This window comes from Echiichthys vipera (assembly GCF_963691815.1).
Source record: "Echiichthys vipera genome assembly, chromosome: 16".
In the NCBI taxonomy this organism is placed as follows: Eukaryota; Metazoa; Chordata; class Actinopteri; order Perciformes; family Trachinidae; genus Echiichthys; species Echiichthys vipera.
In genome coordinates, this window is record NC_139841.1 from 26627711 (window position 1) to 26648785 (window position 21075).

General features: G+C 45.3%; 1 protein-coding gene across 3 annotated transcripts in view; it reads left to right on the forward strand.

Annotated features, from left to right (window-relative positions):
* Positions 1–450: 450 nt before the first annotated feature.
* adamts6 (ADAM metallopeptidase with thrombospondin type 1 motif, 6) overlaps positions 451–21075 on the forward strand; it is a gene marked incomplete at both ends in the record, with an annotated part of 65741 nt that continues 45116 nt past the window's right edge. The window contains 9 exons of one of the 3 annotated variants that reach the window (XM_083929468.1): positions 451–550; positions 1915–2303; positions 4841–5019; positions 5652–5859; positions 6884–6967; positions 9202–9347; positions 12528–12571; positions 15581–15686; positions 20035–20181. In XM_083929468.1, the coding sequence (XP_083785594.1) occupies positions 451–550; positions 1915–2303; positions 4841–5019; positions 5652–5859; positions 6884–6967; positions 9202–9347; positions 12528–12571; positions 15581–15686; positions 20035–20181 (1403 nt within the window). Of the gene's footprint in view, positions 551–1914; positions 2304–4840; positions 5020–5635; positions 5860–6883; positions 6968–9201; positions 9348–12527; positions 12572–15580; positions 15687–20034; positions 20182–21075 lie in introns of all 3 variants that reach the window. The other 2 variants (XM_083929469.1, XM_083929467.1) reach the window with 2 other exon arrangements.

The window sequence follows — 21075 nt, forward strand, 5'->3', positions numbered from 1 at the left end:
TGAAGGTCGCGACCTATGCTCTCCGTCTGTCCACGAGTCGCCTAATCGACTCATCGTTTCAGTTTGACGACAGAAAATGATCTGATTGAGCGATAACAGGTTCTTTAACCTCTGACCGATTGCCTTCGCAGGAATGCAGATGGATCGGTCAAGACAAGTTTCCAATATAGAGCTTCCTGTTTGGAGTTACACCTGAGAGGGACGTGTGTCTGATGGATTACGCTGTTTTCTACCAGCTGCTGACATGAATCCAGAGGCCAGTGAGATGTGGAAGCACTTGCCCTCAGGAGAAATCTGAGACCTTTATGAGCCTTGGAGCGAGACGAGAACATTCAAGTGAAGGAGAAGAACCATGGACTTGTTATGGTGTGGCACTGGCCCGATCGCGTGCTTTTAACCCGTTTGTAGCACCCTCTACCCTCCACCCCATGTCACACCGTTCCCTGAATTATGGAAATTTTGTGGAAGACGCTGACTTGGACACTGAGCCTGGTGGTGATGGCTGCTTCTGAGTTTCAAAGCATCAACAGACTTTCACACAACTCTCAAGGTATGATGTTGACAGGACAGGAAGAGGTCAGGACGATCGTACCTCCTATGTTCAGTAGGCCTAACGCTTTTTTATTAATGCCCCCCCCCCCCCTAGTAAGTGTTTGGTAATATTTTATAAGGGCCTTATCATAAGGCCTGTTAAGATGTTTATTAACATTGTTATGTTCAAAAAAGAATATAAGTGTTAATAATAGCATCATAAACACATTTATTGTTAGATATGACATGTATACACACTTATACATTATTATGCACGTATTAGCAGCTTATTACAGTTAGCTATGCAGTCACTAGCAGTTAGCTATGCACTTATTAACAGTTAGCTATGCACTTATTAGCAGTTAGCTATAGACTTATTAGCAGTTAGCTATGCACTTATTAGCAGTTTGCTATGCACTTATTAGCAGTTAGCTATGCGTTTATTAACAGTTAGCTATGCACTTATTAACAGTTAGCCTTGCACTTATTAGCAGTTAGCTATGCACTTATTAACAGTTAGCTATGCACTTATTAACAGTTAGCTTTGCACTTATTAACAGTTAGCCATGCACTCATTAGCAGTTAGCTATGCACTCATTAACAGTTAGCTATGCACTTATTAACAGTTAGCTTTGCACTTATTAGCAGTTAGCTATGCACTTATTAACAGTTAGCTATGAACCTATTAACAGTTAGCTATGCACTTATTAACAGTTACCTATGCACTTATTAGCAGTTAGCTATGCACTCATTAACAGTTAGCTATGCACTTATTAGCAGTTAGCTATGGACTTATTAGCATTTAGCTTGGCACTTATTAGCTGTTAGCTAGGCACTTATTAGCTGTTAGCTTGGAACTTATTAGCTGTTAGCTTGGCACTTATTAGCAGTTTACGGGAGCATACCTATGTTCCCCACTTGTGACCTTTTCACAGAAAGGGTCCTATGTTACAAGGTTTTTTATTTTTTCCACAATCAGTACCGAATTCCTCTGCAAATAGGTCTATGTAGACCCTAACCCTACCCCCTAATCCTGACCCTAACCCTGACCCTAACCCCTAACCCTAACCTAATGCTGTATTAATACACCGAAGACAGAGGCTCAGTTAACTATGCAGCTATTAACTTTGCCCTTTTAACCGTTAAATATGCTTTTTGCAGCTACCGGATGTGAAGCGAGAACAATACATTGTTAGATTAGCTCCAAAGCATACACAACAGCATAACACTTATATAGTCTTATCAAAGTTAACGTGTATTTTATAGGGACTTTTAAGGCCATTGTTATCTATTAACTAATGCTTATTACAAAGGACCTGGACGTAAAGCGCTACCTTATGTTCACGATCACATTCTCTTCTTCTCTTCTTTCTCCTGTAAAAGAGGAGTTCCTGTCCTACCTGCAGCATTACCAGTTGACTGTCCCGGTACGGGTGGATGAGAGCGGAGAGTTCCTGAGCTACACTGTGAAGCACCACCGGCCGGGCCGACGGAGACGGGGGGCGGTGGACCCCATGATGGGACAGTTGCCTGCGTTGGACCCGGACCCCCCAGAGTCCCGGCTTTTCTACAGACTGTCAGCCTACGGAAAACACTTTCACTTGAACCTGACACTCAACCCCCACCTGGTGTCAAAACATTTCACAGTGGAGTATTGGGGCAAAGAAGGGCTGGAGTGGCGTCACAACATGGTGGATAACTGTCACTACGTTGGATCCTTGCAAAATCAGCACAGCACGACCAGAGTGGCACTCAGCAACTGCAAGGGCCTGGTGAGTAGACCTTTTTTTTTAAGTTATTACACCAAGTGGCTCGAGTTCAAGCCACTGACCTCAAACAAACCCCAATACTAATGTCAGATAACTAATATATTACCTCGCTTGTGCTGCTCTCGTGTCAGCCAAAGGATTAGACCGATTGTAGTTTGCCTAACAGGGTCTTGGCTTCCTTCCACTTGGCACGCTGAGTCTGCAGGCGGCTCGCAGCGAGGTGATGCTCGTGGAGAAGAATCATCTCCACCGGTGATGTGTTAGTGATAAGCGTCAGGGCTTTTCTTTCCATTTGTGCGTTAAATATCACGCTTTGACCTTCATTTGTAAAAGCTTCAGTAGTTGGGATCACATTTCTTTAGCTGATCCTTTTGCTGTTGTTAAATAATGCGTTTAAATCACAGATATTACTTCATGCGCTCCGTTCAACAACAGCACTAACAAGGCATCTAATTATCCTGTCTAGGTTTTTATCCACAGACTGCGTGACTGTCCAGCTTCTCTTTACTAATCAAGAAATTGGAAGACGTTTTAATAGTTGTTATCCCTCCTTGGGTCCGAATAACTCAAAAGAAGGGAAAAATAGGCCCCGCTTATTATTGGCAAATGCAATTATGTGCAGAAAACATGAAGCCAAATGTGTTGGCAAGACAGACGATCATAAATTGAATTAGTGTTTGCCCCTTTTTTCTAAACGGCACCAAAAATGGACAAAACTGTGTCTGTGTAATCAGCTGTCTGGACAGTTTGAGGTTTTGACATCAGCCTATTAAAACCCCTCGATCGAACGTGTTTCTGTGTGTGCGCTGGTGCGATGTGTGGCTAATTGTTTTCATGGTAGGTTTTACAGAGTTATTGTTTTCTATAAACTCACGTTGAAGGACTTCTCTCTGTCGGTGCTCCACGGGGGGTGTTGAAGGGCAGAGAACAAGGATTTGAATGCAATTGATTGTCTGGGGTACTTAACTTTGACTGCAGACTAGGAACTAATGTACGCTAACTATTCCCTGAGACATGACTCCATCAAGGGGAGGAGGTTGTGCGAGGGATCCTATTATTTATGCAAAGGGGGGGGGGGGGAGGTATTAAATATTATAAAATATACTTCCATTAGTTGGGAGGCTTGAAACAGACACGATAAAGACGAAATTGTCCAAAATCGAACACTCAGATATCCTGATGTTTACTCTGAAACGAAGAAGAAGAAGAAGAAGAATTCCTTTATTCGTCCCGCAACGGGGAAATTCAATTTTCACTTTACACACACACACAGGCCCGAAATACACACACATGCACAAACAGGACCTATATACATGCAACTAATGGAGAGATGTTAGAGCAAGGGGGCTGCCTGTGACCAGCGCCCTGAGCAGTTGGAGGTTCGGTGCCTTGCTCAACAGCACCTCAGCAGTGCCCAGGGGATGAACTGGGCCACCAGTCCACGCTTCATTCATGGTCCACACAGGGACTTGAACCAGCGACCCTCCGGTACCCAGCCAAGTCACCTACGGACTGAGCTACTGCCGCCCCAAAAGAAGGTGGATCCTAAATTTCCGATGATGCAGCTTTCAATAAAATCCTTCATCAGATTTTCTCTGAATGGTAAAAAAGTTTGTGAAAGTGTTTCAAACGCCACATCCACCAGCTTTCTGTCAGGTGATGTCATCAGGGTTATCGCTGATGACGTCATCGGGGTTATCGCTGATGACGTCATCGGGGTTATCGCTGATGACGTCATCGGGGTTATCGCTGATGACGTCATCCGGGGTTATCTGATCGATCTGTGTTTATTTGACCGTAGACTGTATTTAAGTATTTAAAGATGGACGACACGTCTTGACTTTCTCCCACTGTGCAAAAATCACGCCAAAGCGTCCGGGATACGGGCGCTGCCATCTGTCCGGATTCTACACGGTAGTGATCAAGGGTTGGAGCTGCAGTATGGAAGTCCCGTCCGTACACCCGCCAGAACGATTATGACGTGTCGCCCCATTTTATAGTATCAAATAACAAATTATAACAAAACAAATCAGAAAAACAAACACTTGAACAAAAGTCACCATGATTAGAAACTACCTAAAATGCCAGGAACCATCTATAGTGGGAAAGTCTCTTGTCCTTTAACCATCAACCGTGCGCGCGGGTGGGTGGGGGGGGGGGGGGGGGGGGTTGTCACTGAACAGAGAGCTGTCACTGTCATGTCGTCCACTTTGCACACAGATGTTAGCTGGAAGCTAGCTCACCGGTAACGCCAGTTCTGTCTTCTTTATGAGTGATATTTAATAAGCCTGGGATGTGCATGCGTTTATGCCCAGTTTGTAAAACTGTCAACTCGTGCAAACAGTCTTTGTATCAATGGGTTCTACCTCTGGCGTATTTGTGTCCAAGTAAACTGAACTGCACTGTTTAAAATGGGAGGGGTCTACCTTCAAGTTGCTTTTTTCCTGCACAAATGTTCTAATTAATGCATTCAGTAACAAGGTTTGCTTGTGTTTGTAACCTGTTTTTTCTTTCCCTCATCTTCTCTCCCCAACAACAAGCACGGTGTCATAACAACAGAGGAGGAACAGTATTTGATAGAGCCGTTAAAGAACATATCCTCCACCACCTCCGGTGAATGGAACCTGGAAGAAGCACAGCAACATGTTATTTATAAAATGTCTGCCATTCCCTCACCACAAGAGCATAGCCAGGAGTTCAGCTGTGGCATTTCAGGTTGGTGAACCTCCATCTGGGTTGGACTCTGTGTGGGTGGAACTGACGTAAAGGAATAACTATACATAGCAGGTTAGAGGAAGTGCTGGTTTGGTTCTAGGCCCAGGGTTTGGTAGACATGACCGGGCTTCTTGTGTGCTGTAGTCGCTCCCGGCCTGGACACCTTTCAACCTGTGAGCCTCATAAAAAGGCCCTTCAGTGCATGGAGAGTTCCTGCCTCTGACTTTTATAGAAGCACAAATCCTATTTATAGAACCGTCAATCACGTTCACGATTTTTTAAATTCAAGCATCTCCGACCCAACGCTGCGTCTACTGAGATATGATGAATTGGAGAAAAAGAACCAGGTGGATATCGAGGTATTTGGGCCAAGGTCTTATAAGAAAGCAAAGGCTGTCATCGCCAGGAAGCTAGCAAGCCCTAACATGTACCATCTTATAGCTTTTTCCCAGAGCATCTGGGTCATAAAGCAAAAGTTTTAGCTGCAAGGTTCAAAGGGGCAGATTCCCTATATGCACCGGCCGTACACAAACCACCTCTGTCTCAAACACACAATGCATCATGATTACGGAGTTCATAATTCGCCATATAAGCCGTCTTCGTCTCCCTGTCGTTCGCAGACCTCATTAAAACCAGTACGCCTCGCCAGCTCAGCACGTCTTCCCCTGTCCACTCGTCCCTGGTGCCCCGAAACGACAGCGAGCAGTCCGACGGCACCCGCAGAAAGAGGCGCTCCGTCAGCAGCGAGCGCTTCGTGGAGACGCTCGTGGTTGCTGACAAAATGATGGTCGGTTACCACGGACGCAAAGACATCGAGCACTACATCTTGTCTGTGATGAATATTGTAAGTTTGATCCTACTTTTTGGTCATTTTGTTGTTGCCCTTTGTTAGTTAATGGATATCCAGGGGTGAAATGTCACTAAGTTCTGTACTCTAATACAAATTGGAGGTACTTGTACTTGAGTATTTCCATTTTATGTATCTACTGTGTACTTCTACTCATCTCAGAGGTAAATATTCCACTACATTTGACCGTCAGCGTTACTTTCAGGTGACAGTTTTTCCATTTCCTCTCTGTCCAGTGGAAACCACGTATCTCCACATGTGTTGTTGTTGAATGTTTGTGATAAACTTGTCAAACTACTACTTAAAACAAAGCTTTTAACCAATCATAATGTGGGACCAAAGGTGCTGGTGGGTCTGTGTCTCCTGAGGGAACGGTCTTGCTGGCTTTATATAGCAGGTTGGCATCAGGGAGTTGATGGGCTGCAGGTGTGTCGGCCTGATCGCCAGCCTGCTGAGAAAAGGGAAAACAGGTTTAGGCACATGGAGTGAATCTTTCATGGCACACGCGACAGAAGGATGAAGTGTTTCTTTATGTGTTGAGACAGTTCTCCTCCTCCTGAAGATAAATAAAGTGTTTAAAAAGCCTCTTGGATCTGGAAAATGCACCGTCACAAAGCTGAAAACACAAACTTTTTAGAGAAACGTGGTTTTCACAGGACGGCCACGCTACAAACACACGATGATCTTATAGAATATGATGCATTTATGAAGATTAAACTACAAAACAGGATAAAAAGGAGTTCAAGTGGGCTCAACTTTAAACATCTACAGCAGGAAAATGCAACAAACACATCAATGCAACAGCAAGATTCATCCAGAATCATCAGATATGAAAGGAAAACACATTTTACTGCACATTGCATTCACAGTGTGTGTATAATAAAGGATCTGAATACTTCCTCCACCACGGTGGATATCTACAGTAATGCAGGCAGTGCTTGATGGTTGATTAGATTAGCTGTTTTGACACATGGACACAATTTGTCTGACTTTGTGTCTTTTCTTCTTTTCTGGAGGTCAGGTTGCCAAACTTTACCGTGATGCCAGTCTAGGAAATGTTGTGAACATCATTGTGACCCGGTTGATTGTTCTGACTGAAGACCAGGTAAGAAAAACTCTCTTTCTACCCCGACCTCTTGTATGTTTCACTGTTTTTCTACTTATTCTTACTAACCTTGAGTCATCCATGCAGCGCTATGGCTGTTGTTTTAACCGTGAGCTCTTTTTATAGTGTCTGTACCTTCACCTGTAGTGTGTGTATAACCGATACCCTTGGCGTGAGTGAGCTGCAGTATTTTATGCGGTCGAAGGGGAGAGAGAAGAGAGACTATTCACCATATGGCCGCCACTTCAGATGAAAGATGTGCTCAGGCATCTTTCCTCAGGGAGCCTTGATTGAGGATTCGTACATGCACCGTACATGTGTATGTATGTGTGATGGGAGAAACAGAGGGCCTTCCCTAGCATCTGTTTTTTTCTAAAGGGGTCATAGCGGCTCCTTTTTGCAGCATCAGGTCCAAGTTCTCATGTAAAGTGGAGCCGTGCTTTGATCCGATAGGAAGGAAATACTCGTCTATCAGGAAATACGGTTAAAAAAACAAACATTTTGTGGTGAAAGTGAGTCACTGATGGGCTGTTGAGTTGTTCAGTATTGTATTATAATCAATCAGCTCAATCTGCATTGCATCATCAGCTGGCGATGCAATGGTTTCCCTAAGTTGAAACCATTACATTCGTGGAAATAGATGCATTTCGCAGACTCCACAACAACTCTCCTGTTTTTCCTAATAATGCAAGTACTCTTTCTTTGAGTTGTACAACTCCTCCTCCTGCTATGAATGGTTTTACCTTCTACCTTTTCTACGACTATTCTATTAAATCCCAGTGCAGCACTCCTCCACATCCAGATAATGTGATGTGTCAACACATGGCATTTAATACAGTGACACATATGTGGTCATGTGGCACCCCTGTGTCACATCGAGTTGCTTTAAAAACTTTTGTTAAGAAATGTAGTGAGTCCATCTGCTTTCAATGAGTCCATACTCAAGTCTAGATTATGGTTTACCGTACTGTACAGTATATGATGTGATGTGATGTGATATGACACAATATGATTCAACAAAATACATATACAATCAGACAACTTTATCCTATTCAAAACTATTCAATACAACAAGATATAACGCAATACAATGTGATATGACGCAAGACGATACAACACAACGCATTATGGAATTATGCAATAAGATACAACACAACGCGTGCAACATTACACAGATCGCTACGACATGATATGAAATGACATGATACGACATGTTACAGTATTACACTAAACTTTACGGTATGTTATGATATGGTAATGTACGATACGGCACAATATGTTACGATACGACACAATGCTTATGGTACGGTACGATACTGTAATGTGCGATATAATACGGTGCAAAACTGTAATATATAATGCAATCAGTTTGTTTGTTTGTTTGTTTGTTTGTATCCTCTTTAGCTTGAGCGTCCTGGTGGGATACAGTACGTGCGATGCTGTTATTTATGATGCAATGCGATACGATACGTACGATAAAGTAAGGTGTGATATTATGCAATGTTTTACGAGGCAGTGTGATGCAATGTGATGCGGTACGATACGATGCGGTACGATACAATGCGGTACGATACGATGCGATACAATACGATGCGGTATGATACAATGCGGTACGATGCGATGCGGTACGATGCGATGTGGTATGATACGATGCGGTACGATACGATGCGGTACGATAGGGTGCGGTACGATACGGTGCAGTACGATACGGTGCGGTACAATACGGTGCGGTACGATACGGTGTGGTACAATACGATACGGTGCGGTACGGTGCGGTACGATACGGTGCGGTACGATGCGGTGCGGTACGATGCGGTGCGGTACGATGCGGTGCGGTACGATGCGGTGCGGTACGATGCGGTGCGGTACGATGCGGTGCGGTACGATGCGGTACGATGCGGTACGATGCGGTACGATACGGTGCGGTACGATACGGTGCGGTACGATGCGGTGCGGTACGATGCGGTGCGGTACGATGCGGTGCGGTACGATGCGGTACGATGCGGTGTGGTACGATGCGGTGCGGTACGATATGATGCGGTAGTATATAGTACTGTGCAATACTGTAATGTACGATGTAATGCGCTACCATACTGTATTGTATGCTACAGTACAGCATGGTAGGTGCGGTACTCTAATGTTCTGAAACACAGAATTGTGTATCACGTGGTCTTGTTTTGTAATACTGTATCACGTTGCACTGTTCAGCCTGTAAGTTGTGTTGTGTTTCACAGCCTAACCTGGAGATCAACCACCATGCTGACAAGTCTCTGGACAGTTTCTGTAAGTGGCAGAAGTCGATCCTGTCTCATCACAGTGACGGCAACAGCATTCCTGAAAACGGGATGGCTCACCATGACAACGCTGTTCTAATCACCCGGTAAGTGTAGGCTTTAGTTGTTATGTTCACTGTAAGTAGCGCTTATTTTCTCGTTTTAAGCAAATAGGTAGCAGGTTATTTTCTGTGCTGTTAAAAGCAGTGGTTCAGCTTCAGACTAGCTCTGTGTGTGTGTGTTTGCTAACAGAGGTGGCCGGCAGCTTCAGCAATGAACTCTCTTATGCACAAACTTTACTTGTACGTGTTAAAAGCTGATGGAATAAAACACTGAAAACTAAATGTGCTGTTTCAGTCTAACTGTACCTGTCATACCGCAATTTATGTCAAGGGTGTTACCATAAAACTGCAAAACGCTGTCATTACCTGGAATAGGCTTCATTGTTGCCAGAACTGTTTTGGCCATATAACCTAGCAACTAAAGTATATACTGTATATTCCCCAACTGGTTTTGTGTCGGGAGAGGATGGCGTTCTGTGATTGACATGGGCTAAAGCCAAGTTTTGACTCTCTGTGCTCTGTACAAAACAGCCTTTCTATCATTAGTGAGCTCTTGCTTCTTGTCTGTCAGTTGATGTTCTCCAGCTTCTTTGGCTCCTGTTTTTATTGGTGGTTTTAGCTTCACAAAGCACCACCAGCTACAGGCTACCTAGTGGAGTCTACATGCTAAAGGTCATGGGGTTTATCTCATAGATTATAAATGCAACAGCACATTCGCATTGTTTTTTAGATACCAAGCACCTTGTGGGACCAGCTTGTAACTCAAAAACTCACAAACTGCACAAAAGAAAGAGTATTTAAAGCTGCATGAATCAATTTATGGTCACTTGCTAAACCTGCCGTAAAGTGGTTAGCTAACATGCTAGCAAACAATTTGCCTACGCATCCATCAGGCAACATTGTCGTCCAAATGAAGTTGTGTTTCTGACCACCTGACAAATGTAAGCAAGAGCGACAAGACTAACCTGTACAGCAAATGTGCCGTACAATCCAAAAATTGAAGTGTCGACCACTCACCCGGTTAAATGGCTTTGCTAGGTGTTGGAACAACCGCGCAAAAGTGTAAAGCCATACATCAATGAGCTAAACGGTTCAAAAGAATACCTGCAGAGCTAATGACGTTCTCAGCAGTCTCAGCTGTACTTTTTGTTAAGTGCTAATGAGCCAATTTTAGCATGCTAACACGCTAAACAAAGATTGAACATGGTTAGCAATATACTTGCGAAACATCAGCATGTTAACATTGTCATCGTGAGCATGTTAGCATGCTGGCATTAGCATTCAGCCTCCAGTACAATCTCATAGAGCTGCTTGCATGGCTGTGGACTCTAGTCTGTGTTATAAATGTATTTTATTTTAGTGATCCAGTGTTACAGTTGTTTAAGGGGTGTAACACCTCAAATACCTTGTTTCGTACGCATGCGGCATAGTGTCAGTTATGTAAAAGCTGTTATGTCCGTGTTGCAGCGCAGAGTTAAATCCATATGATGAATATTGGTGGATGTGGAGTAAATATAGCTATAGGCAAACGTAGGCGAGAGATAATGAGATAATAAGCTGTAGGGAGGAGGCACCAGCTGAGCTCAGGGATGCTAACATTGGAGATAGTATAAATAGCTGATGGTAGACACCAGGAAGCCCTCATTAACCACCATGTCTGGAGGAGCAGTCAGGCATTCCTCGCAATGGTGGAATGCACCTAAAAAGGGTCCAGTAGGACTTTTAAGGTGGTTGATGCAGCTCTCAGCTCAGAGGACACTGAGTTGAAACAATTAGTCCATTAAATTTGGTTAAATTTGCAAAAGCATCAAATGTTCTCTGGCTCCAGCTTCTGTAATGTAAAGGTTTGCATCTTAGTTTTATGTAACTGTAAGCTGAATATCTTTGGTTTTTGAAATGTTTGGTCGGACAAAACAAGACGTTTGAAGGCAACGTCCCAGGCTCTCTCTGATGCAACTAACAAATTATTCTCATTATTTTATTCTCTTGATCAATCGTTCATTCGTTTGTTCAATAAAATGGAAGAAAATGGTGAAAGATGTCGATCAGTGTTTCTCAAAACCCAAGATGATAGTAGACTTTACAGAGAGGGAAAGAAACCAGGAGATATTCACATTTAAGGAGCTGGAATCTGAACACGTCGCTGTTCTTTTAAAGTCAAAACAGTCGCTGATTACTTTATTTGTTGACAGCTAATCGATGAATCTGTGCAGCTCTGACGTCCTCTATTACATTAATATGATGACTGTTTAAATGTCTAATGATATTATCATAGAGGCCCTTATGGTCTGTTGTTATAACCAGCCTCACAGGAAGCAGTGTATTCTACTACGACGACTTCTTCTTCTTCTTCTTCTTCTTCTTCTTCTTCTTCTTCTTCTTCTTCTTCGTCACTGCAAAAACCTTTTGATTAAAAAAATGATTTACCCTTCTCGTCACACTCCGAAAAAAGACACAGAGGGGGGAAATTAGGGAAATCAAAACAAATCGACGTCCTAAATGAGGTTACGATTGTACCTCAAAGGTTTGGAGCAGCGCCACTGGGAGGGAGGGAGGAGGTGAGAGAGAGAGGGAGGGAGAGAGAGGGAGGGAGAGAGAGAGAGAAAGAGAGAGACAGAGAGAGAGAGAGAGAGAGAGAGAGAGAGAGAGAGAGAGAGAGAGAGAGAGAGAGAGAGAGGGGAAGGAGAATGAAATTAAATTTGCTGTGCCCTTGGTTTTAATAGATTAAAAGCTTTAGGAATGATTGGATCACTCATTTGAAATGTCTGATGTGGCTCAGAGTGTGTGTGTGTGTGTGTGTGTGTGTGTGTGTGTGTGTGTGTGTGTGTGTGTGTGTGTGTGTGTGTGTGTGTGTGTGTGTGTGTGTGTGCCCCCACGGCTCCATTGGCTTACCTGTGTGTGAGTTACGGGGGGTTAACAGTAGGGACGCAGCGTGAGCGAAGCGTTTCACTTTACTCTCGTTCCCGTCTGAGCCCTGTGTGTTGTAACTAACGTTTTCCCAAAGGCTGATTGCTGTAGATGCAGGAGTGAACCAGGTGTTTTCTCTGACCTGTCACTACTTCATTACATGCTATTGTTACATGCTAAAGGTTGAGATTACGTCTGGCCAGACTGTGTGATTAAACACGGAAAGAATGGAGTGGCAAAGAGCCAGTGGAGGAAAATACTGTACAAAGTTAAATTAAAAAATAAAAGTTAATTTAATTGTTTGTGTTTTTTCTGAAGGTACGACATCTGCACCTACAAGAACAAACCCTGCGGTACCTTAGGTGAGTGGATTTATTACTATGTTGTTATTATTAACATGTGTTTTCTCGCCAAATTGGTCGTCTTCGTCGATGTTGACGATGTGATTCTCCCGATTAGGCTTTCGTTCTTCTCCTCCACCCTCCAGAGGGGTTTTCATTTTCGCTTTTTGGCCTTGGACGTGTCCTCAGACAAACCTTATTTAGCAACCTTCGCCGTCTCCTCTTTTTTCAAAGAACACCAGACGGCTCCTGTGAGACATAATGAGAAGGATGTTTTCACTTGTGTTATTATAGCTCTTCGGCGACTCCCCTCCGCCGGTTGAGGCCCGCGAGCCCTGAACCTGGACAGCCGCGGTCACCTCCTCGCGCTGCCTCCACTTTATAAAACCCTCCTGTCTCTCTCTCTCTCTCTCTCTCTCTCTCTCTCCTCCGCCTCTAAACCTCAGTTTGTCTAAGGTGTTTACACTTCCACTGCGGGGTTGAGAGAGAAAGGACGAGGTATGTGTCGGGGAGGCGGGGAGGGAGGGGGGTGAGGGATAAAGAGGAGAGCAGTGACAGAAGGAGGAGATGGAGAAGAAGAGAGGAGGAGTTGAGAGGAAAATGGAAGGGGAAAAGGACAATTATAGGGAGTGTTGGAGTATGCAGGAGGGAGATAGAGTGGGTGATATGCTGGTTGTGATGGTATTGGGGGTGGAAAAAAGGACAGCAAGCGGTGGCAGGGACCCCCAGCTCCTCCTCCACCTCTCTCTCTATCCTCTTCGACGCCTCCGTCCCGGCCCAAACCTCCTACCCGCCCAGCCCTCTTCTCCCCATCTTATCTTTGCGAAGGCCCCGCAGGCTCCACAGTATATCTTGGAGGTAATATTGTGACTTCAGGGGTGGTTTGACAGATTGACCGCATTCGTCACATTCCCCGGTCGCTTTAATTGCACTGGCATCTGCTTGGCTTCCTCGTTGTCTCTACCCCCAACACCCCCCCACCCCCCACCCACACCCACCCCTTTCTCCTCTCCTCCCTCTCCTCTCAGGGATCATGCTCCCGGGGTCAGATCACTGGCCTTTAGGGTTGCCGAGTAATCACGGGCCTGGAGATAATACACAGTCCACCCGGGTGTTAAGAAAACAACTCGCAATGCAGGGTTTGTGTGTGTGTTTGCGCTCACCCACGACCCACACACACACACACACACACTCACGTTACTCTCTCTCACACACACACACATTCTTAAACTAATCGTAGAGTAGCCACCCTTCTTCCTTTCCCTCCCTCTCCTCCTTCTTTCTTCACCTCCAGGCTCTCTCTTTCCCTGCAGTAATGGTTTCAGTGGCCTCCTGATTTGCGAGTCTATTCTTGTTTAGCCTCTTAGCGAAGAGGATACAAAAGCCATGCCACTTTTAGCAGGGAGGCAGGGAGTTTCGTGCAAACCATACAGGAAAATCTGAAGCAGTGCTGGCTGACCAAAACATGACCTGCACGGGTTACTCACGCCTGCAAACGCACGTGTGTCATCACGTTTGGGGCGAGATCGCTCTTGAACTGCAAGTCTGTCGAGAGCTTGAGATCGATTCGCGGAGAGAGTTCCCCCGTGTAACATTTTCCCACCTGTTGTATCGCTGCACTTCTGGTATCGCTTGCCTCGTTTAACAGATTTTGGCCTCGTCCTCAGATGAATCAACCGTTTTTTATCCGTCTGGACATGCCGGAAATTCATAACCTGGCATCACCTGACTAATCGCAAATGCCAATTAGTCTGTGCCCTCTAAGTTCATTTTTGACCTCCAAGGGGTTGAGTTGGGCTTGGAGGTGCGGTTGGATAGACCCACAAACAGTCAGAGCAACGAAACGGCAGAGCTCAGTCGGGTGTAGTTTATTTATTAAGTTATTTGTTTATCTCGGGCATGTCAGTCAGATCAATCATCATCACACATTATCTCAGTATAAATCATACAACTCACATGTCTGAAAGGGAGAGCGGGAGAAGCAAAAGCATATCTAGTCCGGCCCCCGTCACCACAGGATACATCATCTTCATCGTGCTATTTCTCTTATGACATTGACCAAACACGTTTCAACAGCAGGTAGTAATCAGAGCTGCAGTCCAGCTGTAGACGGACAAACAGACTGTGTGTGTGTGTGTGCACAAGTGTCCGTATTAGTCCGTTATGAATGAACAGCGGTCTCGTCTCGTTGCCCGGCATGTCACAAAGAAGGAACCCGACCAACTCAGCCCGCCGACTCCTAACACTCGCGTTAAGAGTAGTGGATGTGAAATCATTTGCATTGTCTTTTGCAGATATTCCGGATACTTGACGAGTAATGTCTGGGAGATGATTCTTTTCAAAATGCCTGTGCATTCACATCCATTAAAGAAGTCTTACAAAGCGTTACCTTTACCTCAACCTGAAAACATCATAAAACAGGCTCTTTTCTTCACACACATTGATGCACATCCCCCAACAGTCTCACACACACACACACACACACCTGCTTTGCGCTGTCATATGATCCACTCTCCAGTCACCTGTAGATGTAATCTGTGAAGAATTGCCTCCTGTCTCCCTATCTGACCTGTCAGGCTTTAGGGAAAAAAGGGCGACACCTGGATTGTGGAGAGGTTTCAACTTTAAACACCCTCTCCTCCTCCTCTCCTCCTCTTCTCTTCTCCCTTTCTCTCTCTCCCCACAACACATCTATATTTCCTGACAGGTTTCTGGTCGGGTACGGTGTTGGTGAAGGGGTTCTTCTATTCCCTGCCTTGGCTCGTGTATTAGGCGATCCCTTGTTACATGAAATGAAATGTATAAATTGAACTTCTTGTCTAGACATTTTCCAGCAGTAGTCACTATAGTTTGCAAGGTGACGCTAAACTCAACTCCCCCGCTGGTGAACAGGAGATCGTGCGTTTGGAATCCCAGTTTTATGAGCATAACTCCTAAGAATGCTTCGTCTTGACCCTGTGTGTGTATGTTTGTCTGGTGTGTGTGTGTGCGTGTGTGTGTGTGTGTGTGTGTGTGTGTGTGTGTGTCTAGGTTTGGCCTCCGTGGCTGGAATGTGCGAGCCGGAGAGGAGTTGCAGCATCAATGAAGACATCGGCCTCGGTTCTGCTTTCACCATCGCGCACGAGATCGGCCACAAGTGAGTTAGTGAAAATTATAAGTTTGTGCTATAAAATGTAAAAATTTGACAGATTTATTCTTTTAAAGGTCCCCTCCACACATGTTTTAACACACATGAAAATAGCCTTTTCAATAAAAATATATGATATGGTTCATTCATTCATCTTCAACCGCTTATCCCGGGGTCGGGGTCGCGGGGGGGCTGGAGCCGATCCCAGCTGACATCGGGCGTAAGGCGGGGTACACCCTGGACAGGACGCCAGTCTATCACAGGGCACATAGAGACGAACAGAGACAGACAACCATTCACACCTACGGGTGATTTAGAGTCATCAATGAACCCAACACCTGCACGTCTTTGGACTGTGGGAGGAAACCGGAGTACCCGGAGAAAACCCACGCAGACAACATGCAAACTCCACATGTTGTCTGCGTGTACCACCGTGTAGCCTGATATGGTTCATATAAATGAAAATTCGCTTCCCATTCAAACTGTGTAATAAAGATGAACGTAGCTTCAGGGTCTGAAAAGTGAAGTCAACGGTGAAGGGCCTTAAAGCTAGCCTCGCAAGACCATCCTGAGCCCCGTTGTATTTTACTCGCAGATCAGTCTGGTAACTTGCGGTGAGGAAAATTTGGAGATGGTTGCCCAAGCGACTGAGCCAATCAGAGTTGGTTTTGAGGCGGCACGAAGTGTGACGCAACGAGAAGCGACTTCTAGGTGTAAGCTTCCACGGATGAGATGAGCAGCTATGGAGCAAGCCGCTCACTAACTCTTTGTTCTCTGGATCCTTCTGTTGAATATGGACCGGGCTCCTGAAATTGGGCCTTTGATCCGTAAATTCACGTTAAACACAAAGGGAAAATCTCCTTTACCCACATGTTGTTTACTTTGACTTGACTCTCTGTGAGTACGTCATCAATTCATTGATCTGATGGGTTGATTTGGCCTGTCTATCAACAACATAGGTGGTGCTAGACGGATGATTTATCTCTCTAATGTCCAGCAGGAGGAGACTCCACTTAAAGCTGCATTCTCTCTAATGTCCAGCAGGGGGAGACTCCACTTAAAGCTGCATTCTCTCTAATGTCCAGCAGGAGGAGACTCCACTTAAAGCTGCATTCTCTCTAATGTCCAGCAGGAGGAGACTCCACTTAAAGCTGCATTCTCTCTAATGTCCAGCAGGAGGAGACTCCACTTAAAGCTGCATTCTCTCTAATGTCCAGCAGGGGGAGACTCCACTTAAAGCTGCATTCTCTCTAATGTCCAGCAGGAGGAGACTCCACTTAAAGCTGCATTCTCTCTAATGTCCAGCAGGAGGAGACTCCACTTAAAGCTGCATTCTTTTTAATGTCCAGCAGGAGGAGACTCCACTTAAAGCTGCATTCTCTCTAATGTCCAGCAGGAGGAGACTCCACTTAAAGCTGCATTCTCTCTAATGTCCAGCAGGAGGAGACTCCACTTAAAGCTGCATTCTCTCTAATGTCCAGCAGGGGGAGACTCCACTTAAAGCTGCATTCTCTCTAATATCCAGCAGGGGGAGACTCCACTTAAAGCTGCATTCTCTCTAATGTCCAGCAGGGGGAGACTCCACTTAAAGCTGCATTCTCTCTAATGTCCAGCAGGAGGAGACTCCACTTAAAGCTGCATTCTCTCTAATGTCCAGCAGGGGGCGACTCCACTGGCTTTAAAAAGAAGTGCGATTGTATAGAAGTCAATGAGAAAATGAGCCTAAACTTCTCACTGGATTTATTCCCTCAGTAAAGTAAAGTGAGGTAGAGCTGGACCCAAATACTCGTTAGTTGGATACGTATTCGGCTTTTAATTTTGGTATTCAGATATTCCGTCTTCATGGACACGTGATACAGCACAGTGTTTGCATTTCAACCGAGTCCCATTTTAACCGGGAGCACAAACATCTCTCTGCACAGTGAAGCTCAGACATCCAAGTGCAGTAACAATAAGCACAACACGTTTGATAGGAGGGGGAAGTTGCACGTATGAGGGGATTTGAGCGAATGTGTTGCATTCGGTTGCGAATAAAATTCACGGGTGGTCCAGACTTGTTTGACAAGTCATGTACAGAGCGTAGGCGTGTGCCGATTGGCTTTTGTACGTCGATATTCAAGATAAGATAATAATCTGGCCTTGTCCAAAGCCTTTATAGCTGTTCTGAACCTTCACACTGGAAGGCGCGGTGAAAAACCAACCCTCATAGAGAGGAGAGACGTAGTATGCTTTAAATAAGGGATAACGTACATTTTCAGTCTTTCCTTGAAGACGTTCATATATGGAAATCCTTCTTTTGCCTCCGATCATCTTGAATCCTTTCATCCCGAGTGTGTGCGCTCTAATAATCGCTCTTAAACAAACAGTGCTTACTTGAGTTTGCCAGACTTGCATGTAGCCGTTTTCTTTTTTCCCCCCCTTTCTGCAGACGTCTTGAACTGTATCTCCACATATTTCCTCATGCAAATGTCAGTGTCCACATACCTCTGGCTCTTTCCTCCTGAATATAAAGCAAAATAATGATGATGTATTAGTCTACGTATCCCTCTCGAGAGAGTTCAGCAAGATGGCGATTTCCTTTATTATGTCTCGTGTCTGCTTCTGTTGTGGGGCAGTTGTAAAAATAGTCTCTGCTTCTAGAGGATGTATAAAAAAAACATACAGTGCAGCGGGGTTTCAAGCGGGCTGATTTATTTCCAGAGTAGGGTAAAATGTCATAAACGCCGGCCTTAGAAAAACAAGTTCAGGCTGTGCGATGTGGTCGGGGTTGTTATATACATTAGACCTGATTTGTGCTCCTGGACTGTGAAGGGAAAGTAAGCTTTGACATCCTGCTGTAACGTGAGTTTTTCCCCTCCAACGATATCCAGACAGATAAGGTTTAAAGTAAAAAAAAGAATTGTTAAAATGATTTATTCTCAGCTCTCGGTGCAAATGAAATTCTTGAGCGGCTTTCGTAACAGACCCAAAAGGTCTCTCCGTGTTCTCCGGTGCAGCGAGTGATCTGAAGCTCCAGTGGGTGGTTACTCTCCCTCCCCGGCCTGCTCAGACACGCAGCTGCTGATTGACAGGCAGGCATCAAAGTGGTGATTAGAACTTTTTCTCGTTCTTGCCTTTTCCAGCTCCAGACAGGGTTTGACCCTTGACTCGTGGCTCCTCTACACACAGCTGTTTCAGAGCCACAGAGCTCGACCTTTACCGCCAGGCCCACACATCTACCAACCAGCAACCTGGACTGTCCACTGTCATCTGCTACGTCCAAATACGGCATTTCCATTTAACGTTGCGTAACTTCTGCTACGTTTACACCTCGTGTCCACGCGACTCCGAGCCCCCAACCAGCAACCTGGACTGTCCACTGTCATCTGCTGAAGGCTACGTCCAAACTACTGCATTTCCATTTAACGTCGCGTAACTTCTGCTTTGTTTGCGCCTCGTGTCCACACGACTCCGAGCCCCCAACCAGCAACCTGGACTGTCCACTGTCATCTGCTGAAGGCTACGTCCAAACCACTGCATTTCCATTTAACGTTGCGTAACTTCTGCTACGTTTGCGCCTCGCGTCCACACGACTCCGAGCCCCCAACCAGCAACCTGGACTGTCCAATGTCATCTGCTGAAGGCTACATCCAAACCACTGCATTTCCATTTAACGTCGCGTAACTTCTGCTTCGTTTGCGCCTTGCGTCCACACGACTCCGAGCCCCCAACCAGCAACCTGGACTGTCCAATGTCATCTGCTGAAGGCTACGTCCAAATACGACATTTCTATTTAACGTCGCGTAACTTCTGCTACGTTTGCGCCTCGCGTCCACACGACTCCGAGCCCCCAAAATGGAGACATTTGGAAAGGTTTTAGTGAGAGAGACCTTTGGAAACGACGACCCAGACACCCACGTTAGTCGGTCTTGTCAGTTAGGTAGGCTGACGTACTTTTTGTGATTTCATCCTTCTTTTGGGGAAGTTGCCACGGCAATGAATAATGCTCCCATTGCCGCTCTAATATGTCGCGGTATTGACTTTGCATTGACTCAAAATGTGTGTATTCCACCGCCGTTATCGCCTTAAACTCATTTCTTTCAGTTTGTTCTTCCTCCAAAGTACTTTTCTGTATTTTCACATCATCTTATACAAACATGATTTTCAGCTGCAGAGAAACGTTAGTCTATCTGCGTGATGCGTTTTCAAACGTGTCAATATGAACAAAGAGCATTTCTCATACGGAGCTAAATCTCCTCTTCTTTTTTGTTTCTGCTTATTTAAAATGAAAACGTAGCCGTGTGGATGTGGCCTAATGGACCAGTGGTTACTGATGATGGTCATAACCCAGCTGCACTTTTTATTTTGTGTGTTTCAGTTTTGGGATGAACCACGATGGGATCGGGAATTCCTGCGGTACCAAAGGCCACGAGACGGCCAAGCTGATGGCCGCTCATATAACAGCCAACACTAACCCATTCTCCTGGTCCGCCTGCAGCAAAGACTACATCACCAGCTTTCTCGAGTAAGTGGATGATGGTTGTTCCCTGTGGGACTGTCTGAGAGTGTGTGCGTGTGTGTGTGTGTGTGTGTGTGTGTGTGTAAGGACAAAAAGGTGCATGCCTGTTTTCCAGCTCGCTTGCAGCCGCCTGTCTTTACAACCCGCTGCCACCGGCTGGCCCTTGTGGTGACCCACTAGGCCATCTTGTATGCAAGTCGTTCCCCGCTTATTCACATCGATTTCATCACCGAGGCTGCTGCCAGACCTCCTTGTGGCTGCGTATGATAACCGGGTGCCGTCCACCCTTGCATCCCTGCACCACAAGGCGGGCGATGTTAGAGCTCATGTGGTCCTCGGTGGTGATGTGTAGGCCAGCTGCCTTCAACCACTGTTCCACTGTTTTGAGGATCGGTCGGAGAAGAGAAAAACTTAAAGTGCACCAATAAATTGCGGAGTAAAGCGGTGACGTTTGGCAGAATTAGGGATTGCTGGCTGAGTAATGCCAGCCTGGCAGGGTAAGAAACGTAGGGGAAGCCAGACAAAACATCTGGAGCTGGCCTTCAGAGTCTGGCAGTGAACAGATACCTGCGATCATGGCAGGACTGTGTGAACTAAGAGCTACTACCCTGATCCCTGCACGTCATGGGTACATTGAGTTGATGCTGCTTTTGGAGGAGGTTGTCTGAATGAGCAGCTTTACTCTGCACACATGACAGAGGAATATTCTTCTCTTTAGGGTTCAAAGTAAGCACTAGATTCATCGTCAAACAGTCAAAGCGTGAAGAATAAATGTAGTTTAGACTTTAAAGGAATTTAATAAGAGGTATTTTTCGGTGAAACGATGATGCTTCGCGCAGATCTTCAGATCTAAACAATCAGCACAGTTTAAAGATCAGCGTCACAGTGAGTCATGAAACA